This window comes from Calliphora vicina, chromosome 5 (genome assembly GCF_958450345.1).
Source record: "Calliphora vicina chromosome 5, idCalVici1.1, whole genome shotgun sequence".
Taxonomy (NCBI): domain Eukaryota; kingdom Metazoa; phylum Arthropoda; class Insecta; order Diptera; family Calliphoridae; genus Calliphora; species Calliphora vicina.
The window spans coordinates 104,158,439-104,172,508 of NC_088784.1; the positions used below are offsets into that span (position 1 = coordinate 104,158,439).

General features: G+C 29.4%; 1 protein-coding gene across 1 annotated transcript; it reads left to right on the forward strand.

Annotated features, from left to right (window-relative positions):
- Positions 1 to 521: 521 nt before the first annotated feature.
- LOC135961753 (uncharacterized) lies at positions 522 to 4,857 on the forward strand. The gene is made up of 5 exons (XM_065513315.1): positions 522 to 893; positions 974 to 1,096; positions 1,157 to 1,415; positions 3,458 to 3,627; positions 4,637 to 4,857. Exons 1-5 carry the CDS (start codon positions 683 to 685, stop codon positions 4,831 to 4,833), a joined length of 960 nt encoding a protein of 319 aa, XP_065369387.1. The 5' UTR covers positions 522 to 682; the 3' UTR covers positions 4,834 to 4,857.
- The last annotated feature ends 9,213 nt before the right edge of the window (positions 4,858 to 14,070 follow it).

Consider the following 14,070-nt stretch of genomic DNA (forward strand, 5'->3'; position numbering starts at 1 on the left):
ATACATTTGGAAATTTATGAAATACAAATGGAAAATTCTGAAATTTTAATATTCTGAAATTCAATTAGAAAATTCTGAAATATTGTTGGAAATTTCGGAAATTGATTGAAAATTTCTGAAATACAATTAAAAACTTCTGAAATACAAATGGAAATGGTGTAGTTAAATTAATTTAACGACAAAGTTAACTAATTTCCAGTTATTTGAAACTAAAATTTTAGTCGAAAGTTAAAAATGTTAAGAAACAAACTCCTGAGCATGTTTGTGGTCTCTCAGTTTAGAGCTGCACAAAAGTTACTATGGGTCTCAGTCAAAGTTGCCTCACTGATAATAAGAAAAAGTGCTCAATCAGTAGTCTTTAAATTAAGTTTTATACCCGGATTACTATGTTTGTTTTCAATCTGTTTTCCTTATGCAAACGATTTAACAAACGTATTCTTGTAGTATTAAAATCCCATTTAAAGACTCTGTTGAAATGACAAATTATCACAATTTATCATGATTTAGCAGAAAGTAAATCAAATTGATTTACATACGAAAACATCACAATCACACATCAGCATCATCATCATCATAGTGGCAGCCAGCAACAAAACATTGAATTTGAAATACAGAAAACAGAAGTTACAATTGTGGAGTTTTATGGCCAACGAAATAGTCCATCGACAGACCCAAAAGCGAGATGTTGATTATAAAACAAACACTTTATTGTCTCATACTATTGACCGTTGTAGGAACACAAATGTGTGCAGCGGTAAGGATAACACAAAAGACTATATCGAAAGGATTTCTAGTGCAAAGTATAATGCAACTGTTGAACAAATTGGAAAAGAGCAACGATTTAAATGTCAACATTCAATTTACCGCCATTTTAAGTGAATTTTTAATAAAACGTAAGTGCTTTTAATATTACTACATACAACATTAAAATGCTTCAAAATGTTAAGGGTTTTTTTTTGTTGCTTGAATTCAGAGAGACAACGTTACTACGAATCCAATCGCTATGAGCAACAGGTCTATTATAAAATCGTAAAAAAACTTAATCACATCATACGCCAGACGGAGGATGCAGACTTTGAGAGTGTGCATAAAACAAGTAAGTTGGAATTTGATGTAGACATTTTTGTAATTAAATAAGTATGTATTATTTTTTCAGTTTTAGATAATGTGTTCCAGAGAAATGTTATGCTGATTCCGCCTGTCCTTAAGCAGCGTCATATTGATACACATTTTGAATATAAATCTCTAGTTAAGGACTACGCCAAATTGGTTGGCATTGGTAATCCTAATATTACACAGTCCGATGAATGTCTGGCTATATTTGCTTCACTGAATTCGAGTTGTAAAGTGCCTAAAGCCTGCATTGATTTGATGATCAGTGACATGCCTACATTTGGTTATCAGCGCATGCATCAGTAAGTTATACAAATTATTAAAAAATACATATTTTTTCATATTTTGTAAAAATGGCAAAAATGTCCAGGCTGTCAGAAAAGTAAACAACTAATCCAAGGATTAATTCCTAATTCAATTAGTTCAGCACTTATTAATGCGTTGTCTTAATTTCTAAGTACTTCAAACGTATTGAATTCATTCCTTTAATAATTCATTATTTATAGAATTAATTCCTGATTAATTAATTTCTTTAATTCAAATCCATTACAAAATATCTTAATAAAATTTTTTGAATGTCTTAATTTTTCTTCAATTCAAATCATAAGTCGATTGTTTTCATTTCATTTTATAAATGATTAAAAACATAACCAATTAAATGAAGAAAATATTTTAAATTCACTTTGGATTAGATTTGAATTAACACAAATTTAATCATTCAAAGCTTGAATGAATTCTGTTATAAATCAATTCCACCATGAATTAATTCAACGATGAAAGAATTCTATTTAAATAAAAGCCTTTGAATGAAGCTTAAGAATTAGATTTTGGAAAAGAAATTTTTTAATTACGAATTTAGATTTTAGTGAATTAAGGTAAAATTTAATAAATTAATTTAATTAGTTAGAGATTGATACTTTTACAAATGGAAACAACAAGAATTATAATTTTAATTGCCCAAGACCCCTTTCACACTAGGCAATTTAGTTGCGCAAGTCTCTTGTGTTTGTTGATGTCAGAGGTAATGTCGGGTTGAGGAGAAGACAATTTTGCATGCTGTTTTGTTGTTGGGCAAGAGACTTGCGCAACTAAATTGCCTAGTGTGAAAGGGGTCCAACTTTCGGTCCCGAACGCGACATTCGTACAGCTTTGAAGAAATCTGAACACTATTTCTTTTCTTATTTATATTTTTTGCAATATGTTTAGTGCAGAAGATATTTTTTGTAGTTTCGCTGTTTCCAATATATTAGCAATATAGATGTTATCACGAACGAGACAAAAAATAGTACTCGTTTTCGAATACTTTTAGAGGAATGCAAAAATCATCGAATTGGAACATAATTTATAAACTAAATTCAACTCAAACTACTAAAAACTTCGTATTTATTATATTATTTTATATACATTTAAGATAATTCAGAAAATTTATTAATTATAGAAGATATGAGGAGCCGCAGAACAAAAGGTACTTTTTTGAAAATTTAAAAATTTTGGGAAATTGATTTCTTTCTAGAAGATTTTAACCCAAATATTCTAAAAATACCAAAAAATACATTTGTAAAAAAAATCGAAAAAGCAACTTTTGTTCTGTGGCTCCTCATATTTACTATTATATATTGCGCGTATTACTAAAAAATGCGGGATTTTTTAATATTTTTAGCTTTTATTTTGGTGAGGCAAAACAGGTATTGCAACATGAGACCGAGCGTTGTCATGGTGGAATATTAAGGTTTCATGTCTGGCGTTTTTCTGCCAATGCTCGCTTCAAACGAATCAGTTGTGTTTGCTACAGGTACAATGTAATGATGGTCTGGTCAGATTTATAGATGGGACCTTTTTGCACAGAGCATTGCCTTAGCACCATGGATATTTGGCTTTGGTGTCGATTCCAGGTGTTATTCTTCGGGTTTTTGTTATTGTAATGGATCAATTTTTCATCGCAAGTAATGATTCGGTGCAAACATGTTTTTCTTTTATAACGCTTAAGCTGGTCTCTCGGCTTCAATTCGTATGGTACCCAATTTTCTTGCTTTTGGATAAATCCTGCTGCTCGCAAACGTTTTGAAATTGCTGCTTGATTAGCTTCCAATGTTTCAGCGGCACTTCTTTTCAAATTAAAGAACTAAAGCAAAACTTCCCGCATATGAAGCTTTGTTGGTATTTACACAACAAGTGGTATTTACACGGTTGTGGGGAAGTAGACGAGTTTTACCATCAACAATAATTTATGATTCAAAATTATACATTTTATATCAATTTAAACTAAAAATATATAAACCATCATACATAAATTTATATACAATATGCATATGGAAAGTAGAATTTAATGTTTCCTTTTTTCCAGAATTTTACTTTTATACGTTTTCATGCATCACATATGTGCACCAACATTGGGCTCACAAACAGCTTATGAAATTTTGGCAAGTCAGAAATGTACACAAGTTTATCGTGAGCAAAATGTTCTACGTCATCTTAATATACCAGATGTTTACAGAGATTTATATTTGGAGCAAAGTAAGTACACATAAACAAAAAAATATATGTACAATAAATAACAAAAAAATCACACAAAATAACAATAATTTAAAAAACAGGAGATACTCTAATGACAGGATCCGAAAGAAAAAAAATCAATTAAAAATAAATGTTCGGATCATAGCTAAATTAAACATAGATCGGAAACTCTCCTGTCAAAGACCTAACTCAGTTGTCAAAAACCTTAGTTGTGAGAATGTATTAGTAAAAAAATATGTGAAAACAAGAACCATAGAGAATAGACATAGAGCGGAAACTCTCCTGTCAAATACCTAACTCAGTTGTCAGAAACCTAAGTGGTGAGAATGTATTAGTAGAAAAAATTATGTAAAAACAGCACTCGTATGTGTAATTATTTTGAGTAATTTTTTGGTTTGAGTTTTTTTCGTGTTTCCGCTCTATGTTTCTCTATGATAAAAACAACATTCCTATGTGTGATTATTTTGAGTAATTTTCCAGTTTCCGCTCTATATGCATTTCTCTATGGTCCGGATTTTGGCAATTGTTAGTTAAATTGGAATTCCAGAAATTAACAGACATTTTTTGGGTCTCCCGATTTTGAACATTTCGGTTTTTCGAAATTAAAAACAACAACAAAATATGAATAGATGAGTCCAAATGACTCTAAGAGTATGAGTAATATGATCGAAGTCGAGAAATCCAAAGTCGATTTGTTTGACATAACGAAGCAATAATACTAATAAATGGATACTGTACCTGATAATTTTTTATTTTGACAACCATTTTGACATTTATCATGATAAAAATTTATCAGGTATAGACAGGGGGTTAGCAAAATTTAACACTAATTAGTTTAATATTTGAATTTCCAAAATTGATGAAAAAAATTACAAATCTCTGCTTCAGTATTAGTCCTGTTTTAAAAGAACCACCTGTTTTATTTAAAATAAGAGTAGAAAAAAACATACTATTTAAGGTACATACATACATATCTATCTAACTAATTGTAAATTCTTTGCATTTCCAGATGTTATTTGCGGTCTATTTGGTTATGTTGAATTTATGAATTGGCACAATTTAGTTACAGTTTCTAATTGGCCACAAGAAAACGAATGTTTGTGTTTATTTTTTAATGGCGAAAGTAAAATTGATTGCAATTGCAATAATCACATCAATAGTTTGGTTTTAGTCTACTATATCAATGGCCTTTTAATGTTGGACTAAAATCAAAATGGCTGCTATCGACTAATAAGGAACTAAAGGAAAATTGTTATGTACATAACTACATTAAAATGCTAAAATTGTGCTTGATGTTATAAAATATACAATTAATTTAATAACTATTTAAAATATATAAACAATCATAATAAATAGTCTTTTGATGTTTTCCTTAAGCTTGTATTGGGGGCAATTCTAAATTACCTTTAAAGCCGATTTTAGGTTTTTCATATAAAAATCGATTTTTTATGGAAAATTTAAGTGATCACAGATTGTCATCCTTTTCTCAATTAGAACTTTATTTAAGGAACTAGAGTTGATTTTAGATTTTTCATATAAAAATCGATTTTTGATGGAAAATATATGTAAGTGATCACAGAATCATAATTTCTTTTATTTTTTTCTTCTTCTTGGACTAGCACTCAGGCCAAACGACCACAAAGGGATGTATTCTTGATGAAAAACGTTTATTACGTAACTTAAAAATCTGGAGGTATTAGCAACAAGTTCCCTAATTTCAGCAGAACACATTCCATTGTAGTACTGATAGAACAGTGAAACGCAGCCCACATTGCGACGGTGCTTCAGCGAATCAATAGAGTTGGATACCCTACTTTCAACAATAATCACCTTCGCCCTCTCCCGTACACGGTCGAGAACCTATGTAATAGACTTTAAAGCACCGGCCCATATATGGGAGTTGTATTCCATTTTCGGTCGGATATAGGTGGTGTAAATAGTTAGATCCCTTCCACACTAGGCAATTTAGTTGCGCAACTCTCTTGCCCAACAACAAAATAGCATGTCAAATTTTCTTCTCCTTAACCCTACCTTACCTCTGACAAACACAAGAGACTTGCGCAACTAAATTGCCTAGTGTGAAAGGGGTCTTAGGAGATCAGATGGAGTGAAGTAATTCCTATACCGTTCCAGAAATCCGAGACAAAAGAAGCATTTATTCTTTTGACACTTAGACCAGCGGATATCACATTGTGTTCTCCTGCCCAGAACATCAGGAGCGTCTGATTCCACAATATTTGCATCACCCATAAATACAGGTGAAGTGAGATGGTCTGTCGTTCGTTTTTTTTATCAACATCCATCACTGAGTCTTGCGAGCGTTGAAAGCGAACCTATTCGCACGACCCCATTCAGAGATTGTCTGAAGTTCCCGATTAAGAAAATCATTCATGTTTTGCCTCATTGCTCCAATCTTCGAAAGGCTTGGACTGTAACTGAATGAATACGAATGGCAAATGTTGCTGTCATCTGCAAAAGAATAGATCATTGGTAGGCAAAAAGAGACATTTAATTTGTGTGCTCTTTTGGGTAAAAAATAAAATATCCACAACAACATCAAGAAACTGAATGAATTGTGTGTATTTTTACGCTCTATTACGCTCTTTTGTTCACATTCGGGTAGTTTGACGAAAATCATCGTAACCTGAACAATATGAACGCCTACCATGGGAATAGATAGTGTTGGAAGTTTGACGTAGTAGTTCATTTAGAAAAATACGAAATAGAGTAGGAGAAAGAAAGGAACCTTGCGGTACCCCTGAATTTATTTTGAACTCGTTTGATGAGATTCCATAACATTGGAAAGTGCAGAACAAATTGGTATTGGACGGTAATTTCCAAGATTATTAGCCTCTACCTTATTAGGTAATACGCCAGCAGCGGTATGAAGTGCTGAAAATGTAAGCTAATGGACGAGCTAACGTCGCTTCAAGACCAGCTCTGGTATGCTATCTGGATTAGGAGACTTATTTACGTTGAGATCCGATAAAACCTTTTCTTACAGCACGAGCTCGCAAGAATATATTTGGCATAGTCACTAATACTCTTACGAGTTCGGGAAGTGGTTGATCACTCTCCGGCAATTGAGAATTAATTGCGAATAGTTCAGCTAAATGGTTAGCTTTATTGACCGCGTAAGTGAATGTTTGGTCATCATTTAAAAGAGTCGGAATTGAGGAACTAACATTATCCTTTACTCTTTATCTACCCCTGGAAGCAGTAATAGAGCAGTATAGAGCTTTTTCGCGCCATAGTACTTTGATACACCAAGATCTTGCTTTATTGCGTAGCGAATCAGTTTCTGTGTTCTGGTTATTGAGCCAAGTTCTCACTGCTTCCTCTCTGAATCTGATTTTGCTATTTTGCACGTCTAATTAAACCAAGATTTTTGTCTAGGTCTAATCGAAAATTTCTTTGAAGGAATGAAAGTCTTCATTCCCAACATGATTATTTTCTCAACCATTTTCGCCATGGCATTGACGTTTTTGTGTAGGAAACAAAGAAATCGTTGAGCTCAGCCCAACGTGACTTTTCTTAGATACAAATTTAATTGAACATTTCGAAGTTCCGAGAGCGGAAATGTTGCAATAATCCAAGAGTGGCCTTCTGTAGTCGTGTGACCAGTGTGGCGAAGCCAAGAGGAGTTGTGAATGTTGAAATCACCAGCAACTACAATTTCACTGCTCGGACAACTCTCAAGAATCTTTAATATGGACTTGGAAAGCTTGATAGTGTAATATCCCATCAAATATTTGGATTTCTATAAAGAAATCCGAAGTGAAAATAGTGTGTCCTGATGTCCAATTTAGCCCAGAGAAAGTTAAATTCTGCACATATGGCTAAGGATTGCTGGCTTATGTGCAGATTGCTGGCACTGGTACACAACTCCATTGCGTATGTATAGAAGGTAATACCCAGGTAAATGAAAATCCTGTGGATCAGCATTCTCAGTTACCTGGGTTTTACATAAGATGAAATCATCCGGCCTCGATTGGACCTATTTTTATGGTTCCTTAAAGAGATGTCCATTATGATCCTCAATTGGACCTCTTTTTAATGAAGTACAGCCAATTTTTGGCTTTTAATATAAAAATCGATTTTCAAGTGATCACAGATTTTCAACCTTTTCTCGATTGGACTTCTTTATAAGGAACTACATTTTTATCAGTGAAATTTCATATAAAAATCTATTTTTTTTGAAAATATAAGCGATTCTTTTCTCGATTGGACCTCTTTTTAAGGAACTACAACCAATTTTAGGTTTTTCATATAAAAATCAATTATTGATGGAAAATGTAAATAATCTTAGATTGTGACTTCTTTTTAAGAAACTACAGTAGATTTTAGGATTTTTAAATAAAAATAAACTTTTGATGGAAAATATCACAGATTCTTTTTTTAGATTTTGATGGAGTTTTTATGACTGCTTAAATTGTCAATCTATTATTATTACTATTGCCCTATATATTATTAAAGCCTTTATATTATTTAACAATTTAAATATTCGAATCATTAAACATAAAAAATACGCTTCTTAAAAAAATTAATTTGCATTTCCATTCATTCATTATTAAAAATGTCAATAATTTATATTTTAAACCGTCATTTTATGCTCCTCATCATCAGCATCATTACTCCCGCAAGGACTATAAAAACCAATAATAATCAAACCAAATAAATACATATATGGATGTAAATGATATAAAACCTAAAGGATTAAATATTTGAATTTGAATGTTGTTTTTTTAAATTGTCAATTTTCAAAGAAGAAGAAGTAGAAAAACAAAAACGCTTCAGTTACAAACGTTTTGTGTTGAACAAAAAAAAAAAATAAAAACCAGCCATTATAATAAAAAGGAATAAGGACTCGTATGTTAACAAACAAGTGGTAAACAAATATTTATTTTTCAAGTATTTGTGTGTAGAGTTTATATATGTATGGATGTGTGCAATTGTTGTTGTGTAAAAGTATTTGTGTGTCTGTATTTATACGTATGTATGTACATCAGGTAAGTGGCGCAGTAAATTAATGCCTCATTTGTTTTTATTTGCTACAAAACGTACATAAAACGAACATAGAAACTTACTCATGCAACATCATCGTTTTGCAACTAAATACAAATACAAATACACTTATCCTAATATATACACATACACATACTGACAAATACTGACAGTGGTTACGATTGGAAATATAGCTCAAGCTGGTTACAAAACTTTGAATAGCTCTAGATCTGTGATCGGCACTTATAGATATCAGGGGATACAAATCACAATTAATAATTGGTCAGAATGTGTATTAAATGTTAATATAAAACATGTTCTCTATTTGCCGAACACTGCTCTAGATGATGAGTTTGGCATCTGTACGTATTCATCTCATATGTATCCCATTGCAACAAATTTAAAGTAACACAACACGAATGTGAGCGAAACTTTCTAAAATTATCAATATAAACAATTACTAATGTGGCATGTTTTGTTTGTGTTGTTCACTGATTTAGAACCATGTCCCACAGTGTGCCAAATATAAACCGATTGACCATAAAAAATCTGTGTACCAAGTTTAAACAAATTTGGAACTAGTAAGAACCAGCAAAAAAAAAGGCTTGAATAACCCTATATAGATTTGATGCTCCATGGCTACCTAAGTACAAAAATGCTAAAAATATCATAATTAATGATAAGTCAAAAATGGTTAGTTCGATATAATTAAAATAAACTTACATAAACTTTAAGCCGTTTTAATCGGCTCAGTAGTTTCGGAGTTATAATAACAAATTGATGGGAATTAAAAACTGACGAAAATACATAGAAAACAAGTTACAACTCTATTTTTTTCACCAAAAAACAGTGAAAAGTTTTTTACAGTTTTTTACTTATATCCGCTTATTATTATTATTATTATTATTATTATTATTATTATTATTATTATTATTATTATTATTATTATTATTATTATTATTATTATTATTATTATTATTATTATTATTATTATTATTATTATTATTATTATTATTATTATTATTATTATTATTATTATTATTATTATTATTATTATTATTATTATTATTATTATTATTATTATTATTATTATTATTATTATTATTATTATTATTATTATTATTATTATTATTATTATTATTATTATTATTATTATTATTATTATTATTATTATTATTATTATTATTATTATTATTATTATTATTATTATTATTATTATTATTATTATTATTATTATTATTATTATTATTATTATTATTATTATTATTATTATTATTATTATTATTATTATTATTATTATTATTATTATTATTATTATTATTATTATTATTATTATTATTATTATTATTATTTATTTGGGGTTTTTCGTATGAAAATTTAAAAAGAGAATTCATTATTTATAGAAGTTATTTCTTATTGAATCATTCTAATTTCTTTAAATTTCTTCTTCAAAGCCATAACAAAATAGCTTCAAAAATGTATTAAATGATAAAATTTTTCTTCAATTAAAATCTAGTTCAAAAAGTTTTAAGACAATTTTTTCAATTAATTTTGTAAATGAATTGATTTAACAAAAATTTAATCAAAGTTTGAATAAATTCTGTTATTAATTAACATTAAAATTAATTCAGTTTAAACAAAGGCTTTGAAATGAATCTAAAAAATTAAATACTAGGAATGGATTTATGGAATGAAAGGCTAATATTTTTAAATTATGGTTTAAGATTATAGTGAACTAAGCTCAAATTTTATTAATTAATTCGAAGCTCTGATATTTAGTAATTATAACACTAAGTTTTTATATGAAATTTGGCTATAATATTCCTAATTTACAGTATCATTATATATTTCGGGAATAGCCGGGTACCCGGGAATGTAGATAAAATGTACTGATTCCCCGGAATCAAAAAAGGTTGGGAAATTAAAAACCCTAATTTTACGTCAAAATAGCAATTTTTTTAAAAAACTCATGAAACATTAACTGCTCAATTTTATGCATATTAAACAAAAAACAAAAAATTTGTGAAAATGAGCGAATTCACTTAATTGTGGATAAATTCGAAAAGAATCCACCGATTTTTATTATCAATATCTCATTTTGTTCCTATTACATGTGGCTTTACGATAAAGAAATAATTCTGAATAATTTCTAACGTTTTCGATTTTTCATGATTTTTTTAAAACAAAAAATTTGATATTTTCACGTAAAAAATATATTTTTTTTGCTTCAATTAATTATTATAACTCCGAAACTACTAAACCGATTGAAACGCAATATATATGTGAAAATTTGTAAATAGTATGGGGAAAATGTTTTCAAAATTCAATCAATCGAAAGAAGAACATTAACTACTCAATTTTATGCATATCAAACAAAAAACATAAAATTTGTGAAAATGAGCGAATTCGCTTAATTGCGAATAAATTCGAAAAGACTCAATCGATTTTTATGATCGATATCTCATTTTGTTGCTATTACATGTAGCTTTACGATAAATAAATAAATCTGAATAATTTCTACCGTTTTTGATTTTTCATGATTTTTTTAAAACAAAAAATTTGATATTTTCACGTAAAAAATATATTTTTTTGCTTCAATTTGTTATTATAACTCCGAAACTACTGAGCCGTTTGAAACATAATATATATGTGAAAATTTGTACATAGTATGGGAAAAATGTTTTCGATATTCAATCAATTGAAATAAGAACATTAACTACTCAATTTTATGCATATCAAACAAAAAAAAAAAAAAATTTTTGAAAATGAGCGAATTCACTTAATTGTGAATAAATTCGAAAAGATTCAATAGATTTTTATGATAGATATCTCTTTTTATTGCTATTCTATGTGGCTTTGTAATAAAGTATAGACCTGAACAATTCCAACGTTTTCGATTTTTCATGAGTTTTTTAAACCACCAAAATTTGCTATTTTCACTTAAAAAATATATTTTTTTGCTTAAATTTGTTATTATAACTCCGAAACTATTGAGCCGATTAAAACGCAATATATAAACAGATTATATAAATTTCAATTTTTCTGAGTTTATTTTAATAATATCGGAGTAAACGTTTTTGAGCTATCATTAATTATGTGGAGAAACGTCTAAAAAAATTCACAATTTCTTTTACATATTTCTTTTTTTAAAATACCTTTCCATAGAATTAAAAATTTGGAACATATTTGTACTAATGGAACCACAATACATCAAAATTGTGTAGTGGTTTAAAAAGCCTCTAAAATATTTTAGATTTTGTTTCCCGGTGTAATTGTAGCTTCAGCAAGTTTCCACTGTGCAACATACACACAGCCATACCCAACCAAATTCAGACAAATGTACAAACATATAAATGTCTTAACCAGACATTGAGTGGCTTCAAAAAAAAAAAAAATACAAAACAAAAACTGAAAGGAAGGAAAGGAAAAACAAAAAATTAAATCTCCCCAAAGTATAAAGAATGACCCCCAAATGTATGAATGAATGAACTGTATGACACAAAAGCAATACTATACAGTTAAACGGACGGACAAATCTACAAACTCAAGCGTATTTTACTAAAAGAGACTTTTTTGTTTTTGTAAAAATTACAAGAACAAAACAAAAAACACAAATGTAACAAAAATAACAACAACAATAGCAAAAAAAAAAAACGTTTATAATTACAAATTGGTCTTTATACAAAGGACACTCATGCTCCTGCACACGCATCCATGTAGACACACATTTACGTGTAAAATGTAAAACAAGCGAAAATATCTTTATTAAAGTTTGCCCCTTAAATGTTTGCTTTTTGTTGTTTTCCTTTTTTTTAATATTTTGTGGCAGTGTGTATGTTTTCTTTTACGATTTTTTTTTACATTTTTGTTTGTTCGCCAGGTGTGGACAGACAACCTCAGACCAGACCAGGGCACAACAGACAGAATGTGTGTATGTGGATTATTTGTACATCCCCTAACATTAGAACTTTAAAATGAAAACATATAGAGTGGAATTTAAAAAACCGAATACAGTGTGTAGCGTATTATTAACCAGACTAATTTAAAGTTGAAGAAGAAAGTAACTAATTGACTAGACTCCTACAATACCATTGGAGAACGGTAATTGACTCAGAACTAGTTATGTGACTGGTGACGGATCTTAATTTGTGGTAAATCGGATAATGAAAATCCGTTCCGAAATCGATTAAAAGTTAACAATGGTACATTTCTTTTTAATTTTTGTTGTTGGTGTTATCGAAAACTTTGTTGTGAGTAAATTGTACAAATCGATCATAATTAAGAGATACAACACTGTAAATGTACATCCGGTTATATACACCCACACAGGCTTAAAACCCCAGTAAGTATGCTTCATTGATTTGTCACATAAAATGTTAATTTAGCTGCAATTTCTACTGTTATGTTTTCAAATAAAAACAGAAAAAAATGAAGAAGAAAAAAAAGGAAAATGAAACATACAAACAGACACAAATAACAAAGGGCAGATAGAACGCAAAAAAAAAGAAAAAAAAAAACAAAATGTACGACTAATAAACACAGGTGAATAAAAAGGGATTCTTTAACTATAGAGTTAAATAATATATTGGCTGAATCTAAGTATTTGTATGGGTTTCATATGTGTGTGCTTATTTTTTTTATTTATTTATTTCAAAAAGTATGAGTGTTTATATGCGTATAAATGAATGTATGGCTTTTTGTTCGACCTTTGCTTGTAATTTAAGCAAACAACTGGCATACTAGAAGCTCTTGTTGTTGCAACTATATTCCTCTATTGTTGAGGGCGCACAGTGGGATTCCATTGCCTTTCTTTCATTCTAATTTAGATACAAGGTGTAGCTGTTTTAAAGGACTAGAGCCGATTTAAGGATTTTCATATAAAAATCGATTTTTGTTGGAAAATATAAGGGATCACAGATTATCATCCTTTTCTCGATTGGAGCTGTTTTAAAGGAACTAGAGCCGATTTTAGGTTTTTCATATAAAAATCGATTTTTGTTGGAAAATATAAGGGATCACAGATTATCGTCGTTTTCTCGATTGGAGCTCTTTTAAAGAGCTACAGACGATTTTAAATTTTTCATATAAAAATCTATTTTTGGTGGAAAATAAAAGGGATCACAGATTATCATCCTTTTCTCGATTAGAGCTCTTTTAAAGGAACTACGGTCGATTTTATGTTTTTCATATAAAAATCTATTTTTGATGGAAAATATAAGGGATCAAAGATTATCATCCTTATCTCGATTAGAGCTGTTTTAAAGGAACTATATTCGATTTTATGTTTTTCATATATAAATCGACTTTTGGTTGAAAATAAAAGGGATCACAGATTAGAGCCAATTTTAGGATTTTCATACAAAAATCGATTTTTGGTGGAAAATATAAGGGATCACAGATTATCGTCGTTTTCTCGATTGGAGCTCTTTTAAAGGAACT

What these genes read in the sequence shown, in the direction of transcription:
- LOC135961753 (XM_065513315.1), top strand. Translation starts at nt 683, where the DNA reads ATGTTGATTATAAAACAAACACTTTATTGTCTCATACTATTGACCGTT. An exon ending in AAGTGAATTTTTAATAAAAC is followed by an intron (nt 894 to 973) that starts GTAAGTGCTTTT and finishes GCTTGAATTCAG; the next exon opens with AGAGACAACGTTACTACGAA. An exon ending in GGTTATCAGCGCATGCATCA is followed by an intron (nt 1,416 to 3,457) that starts GTAAGTTATACA and finishes CCTTTTTTCCAG; the next exon opens with AATTTTACTTTTATACGTTT.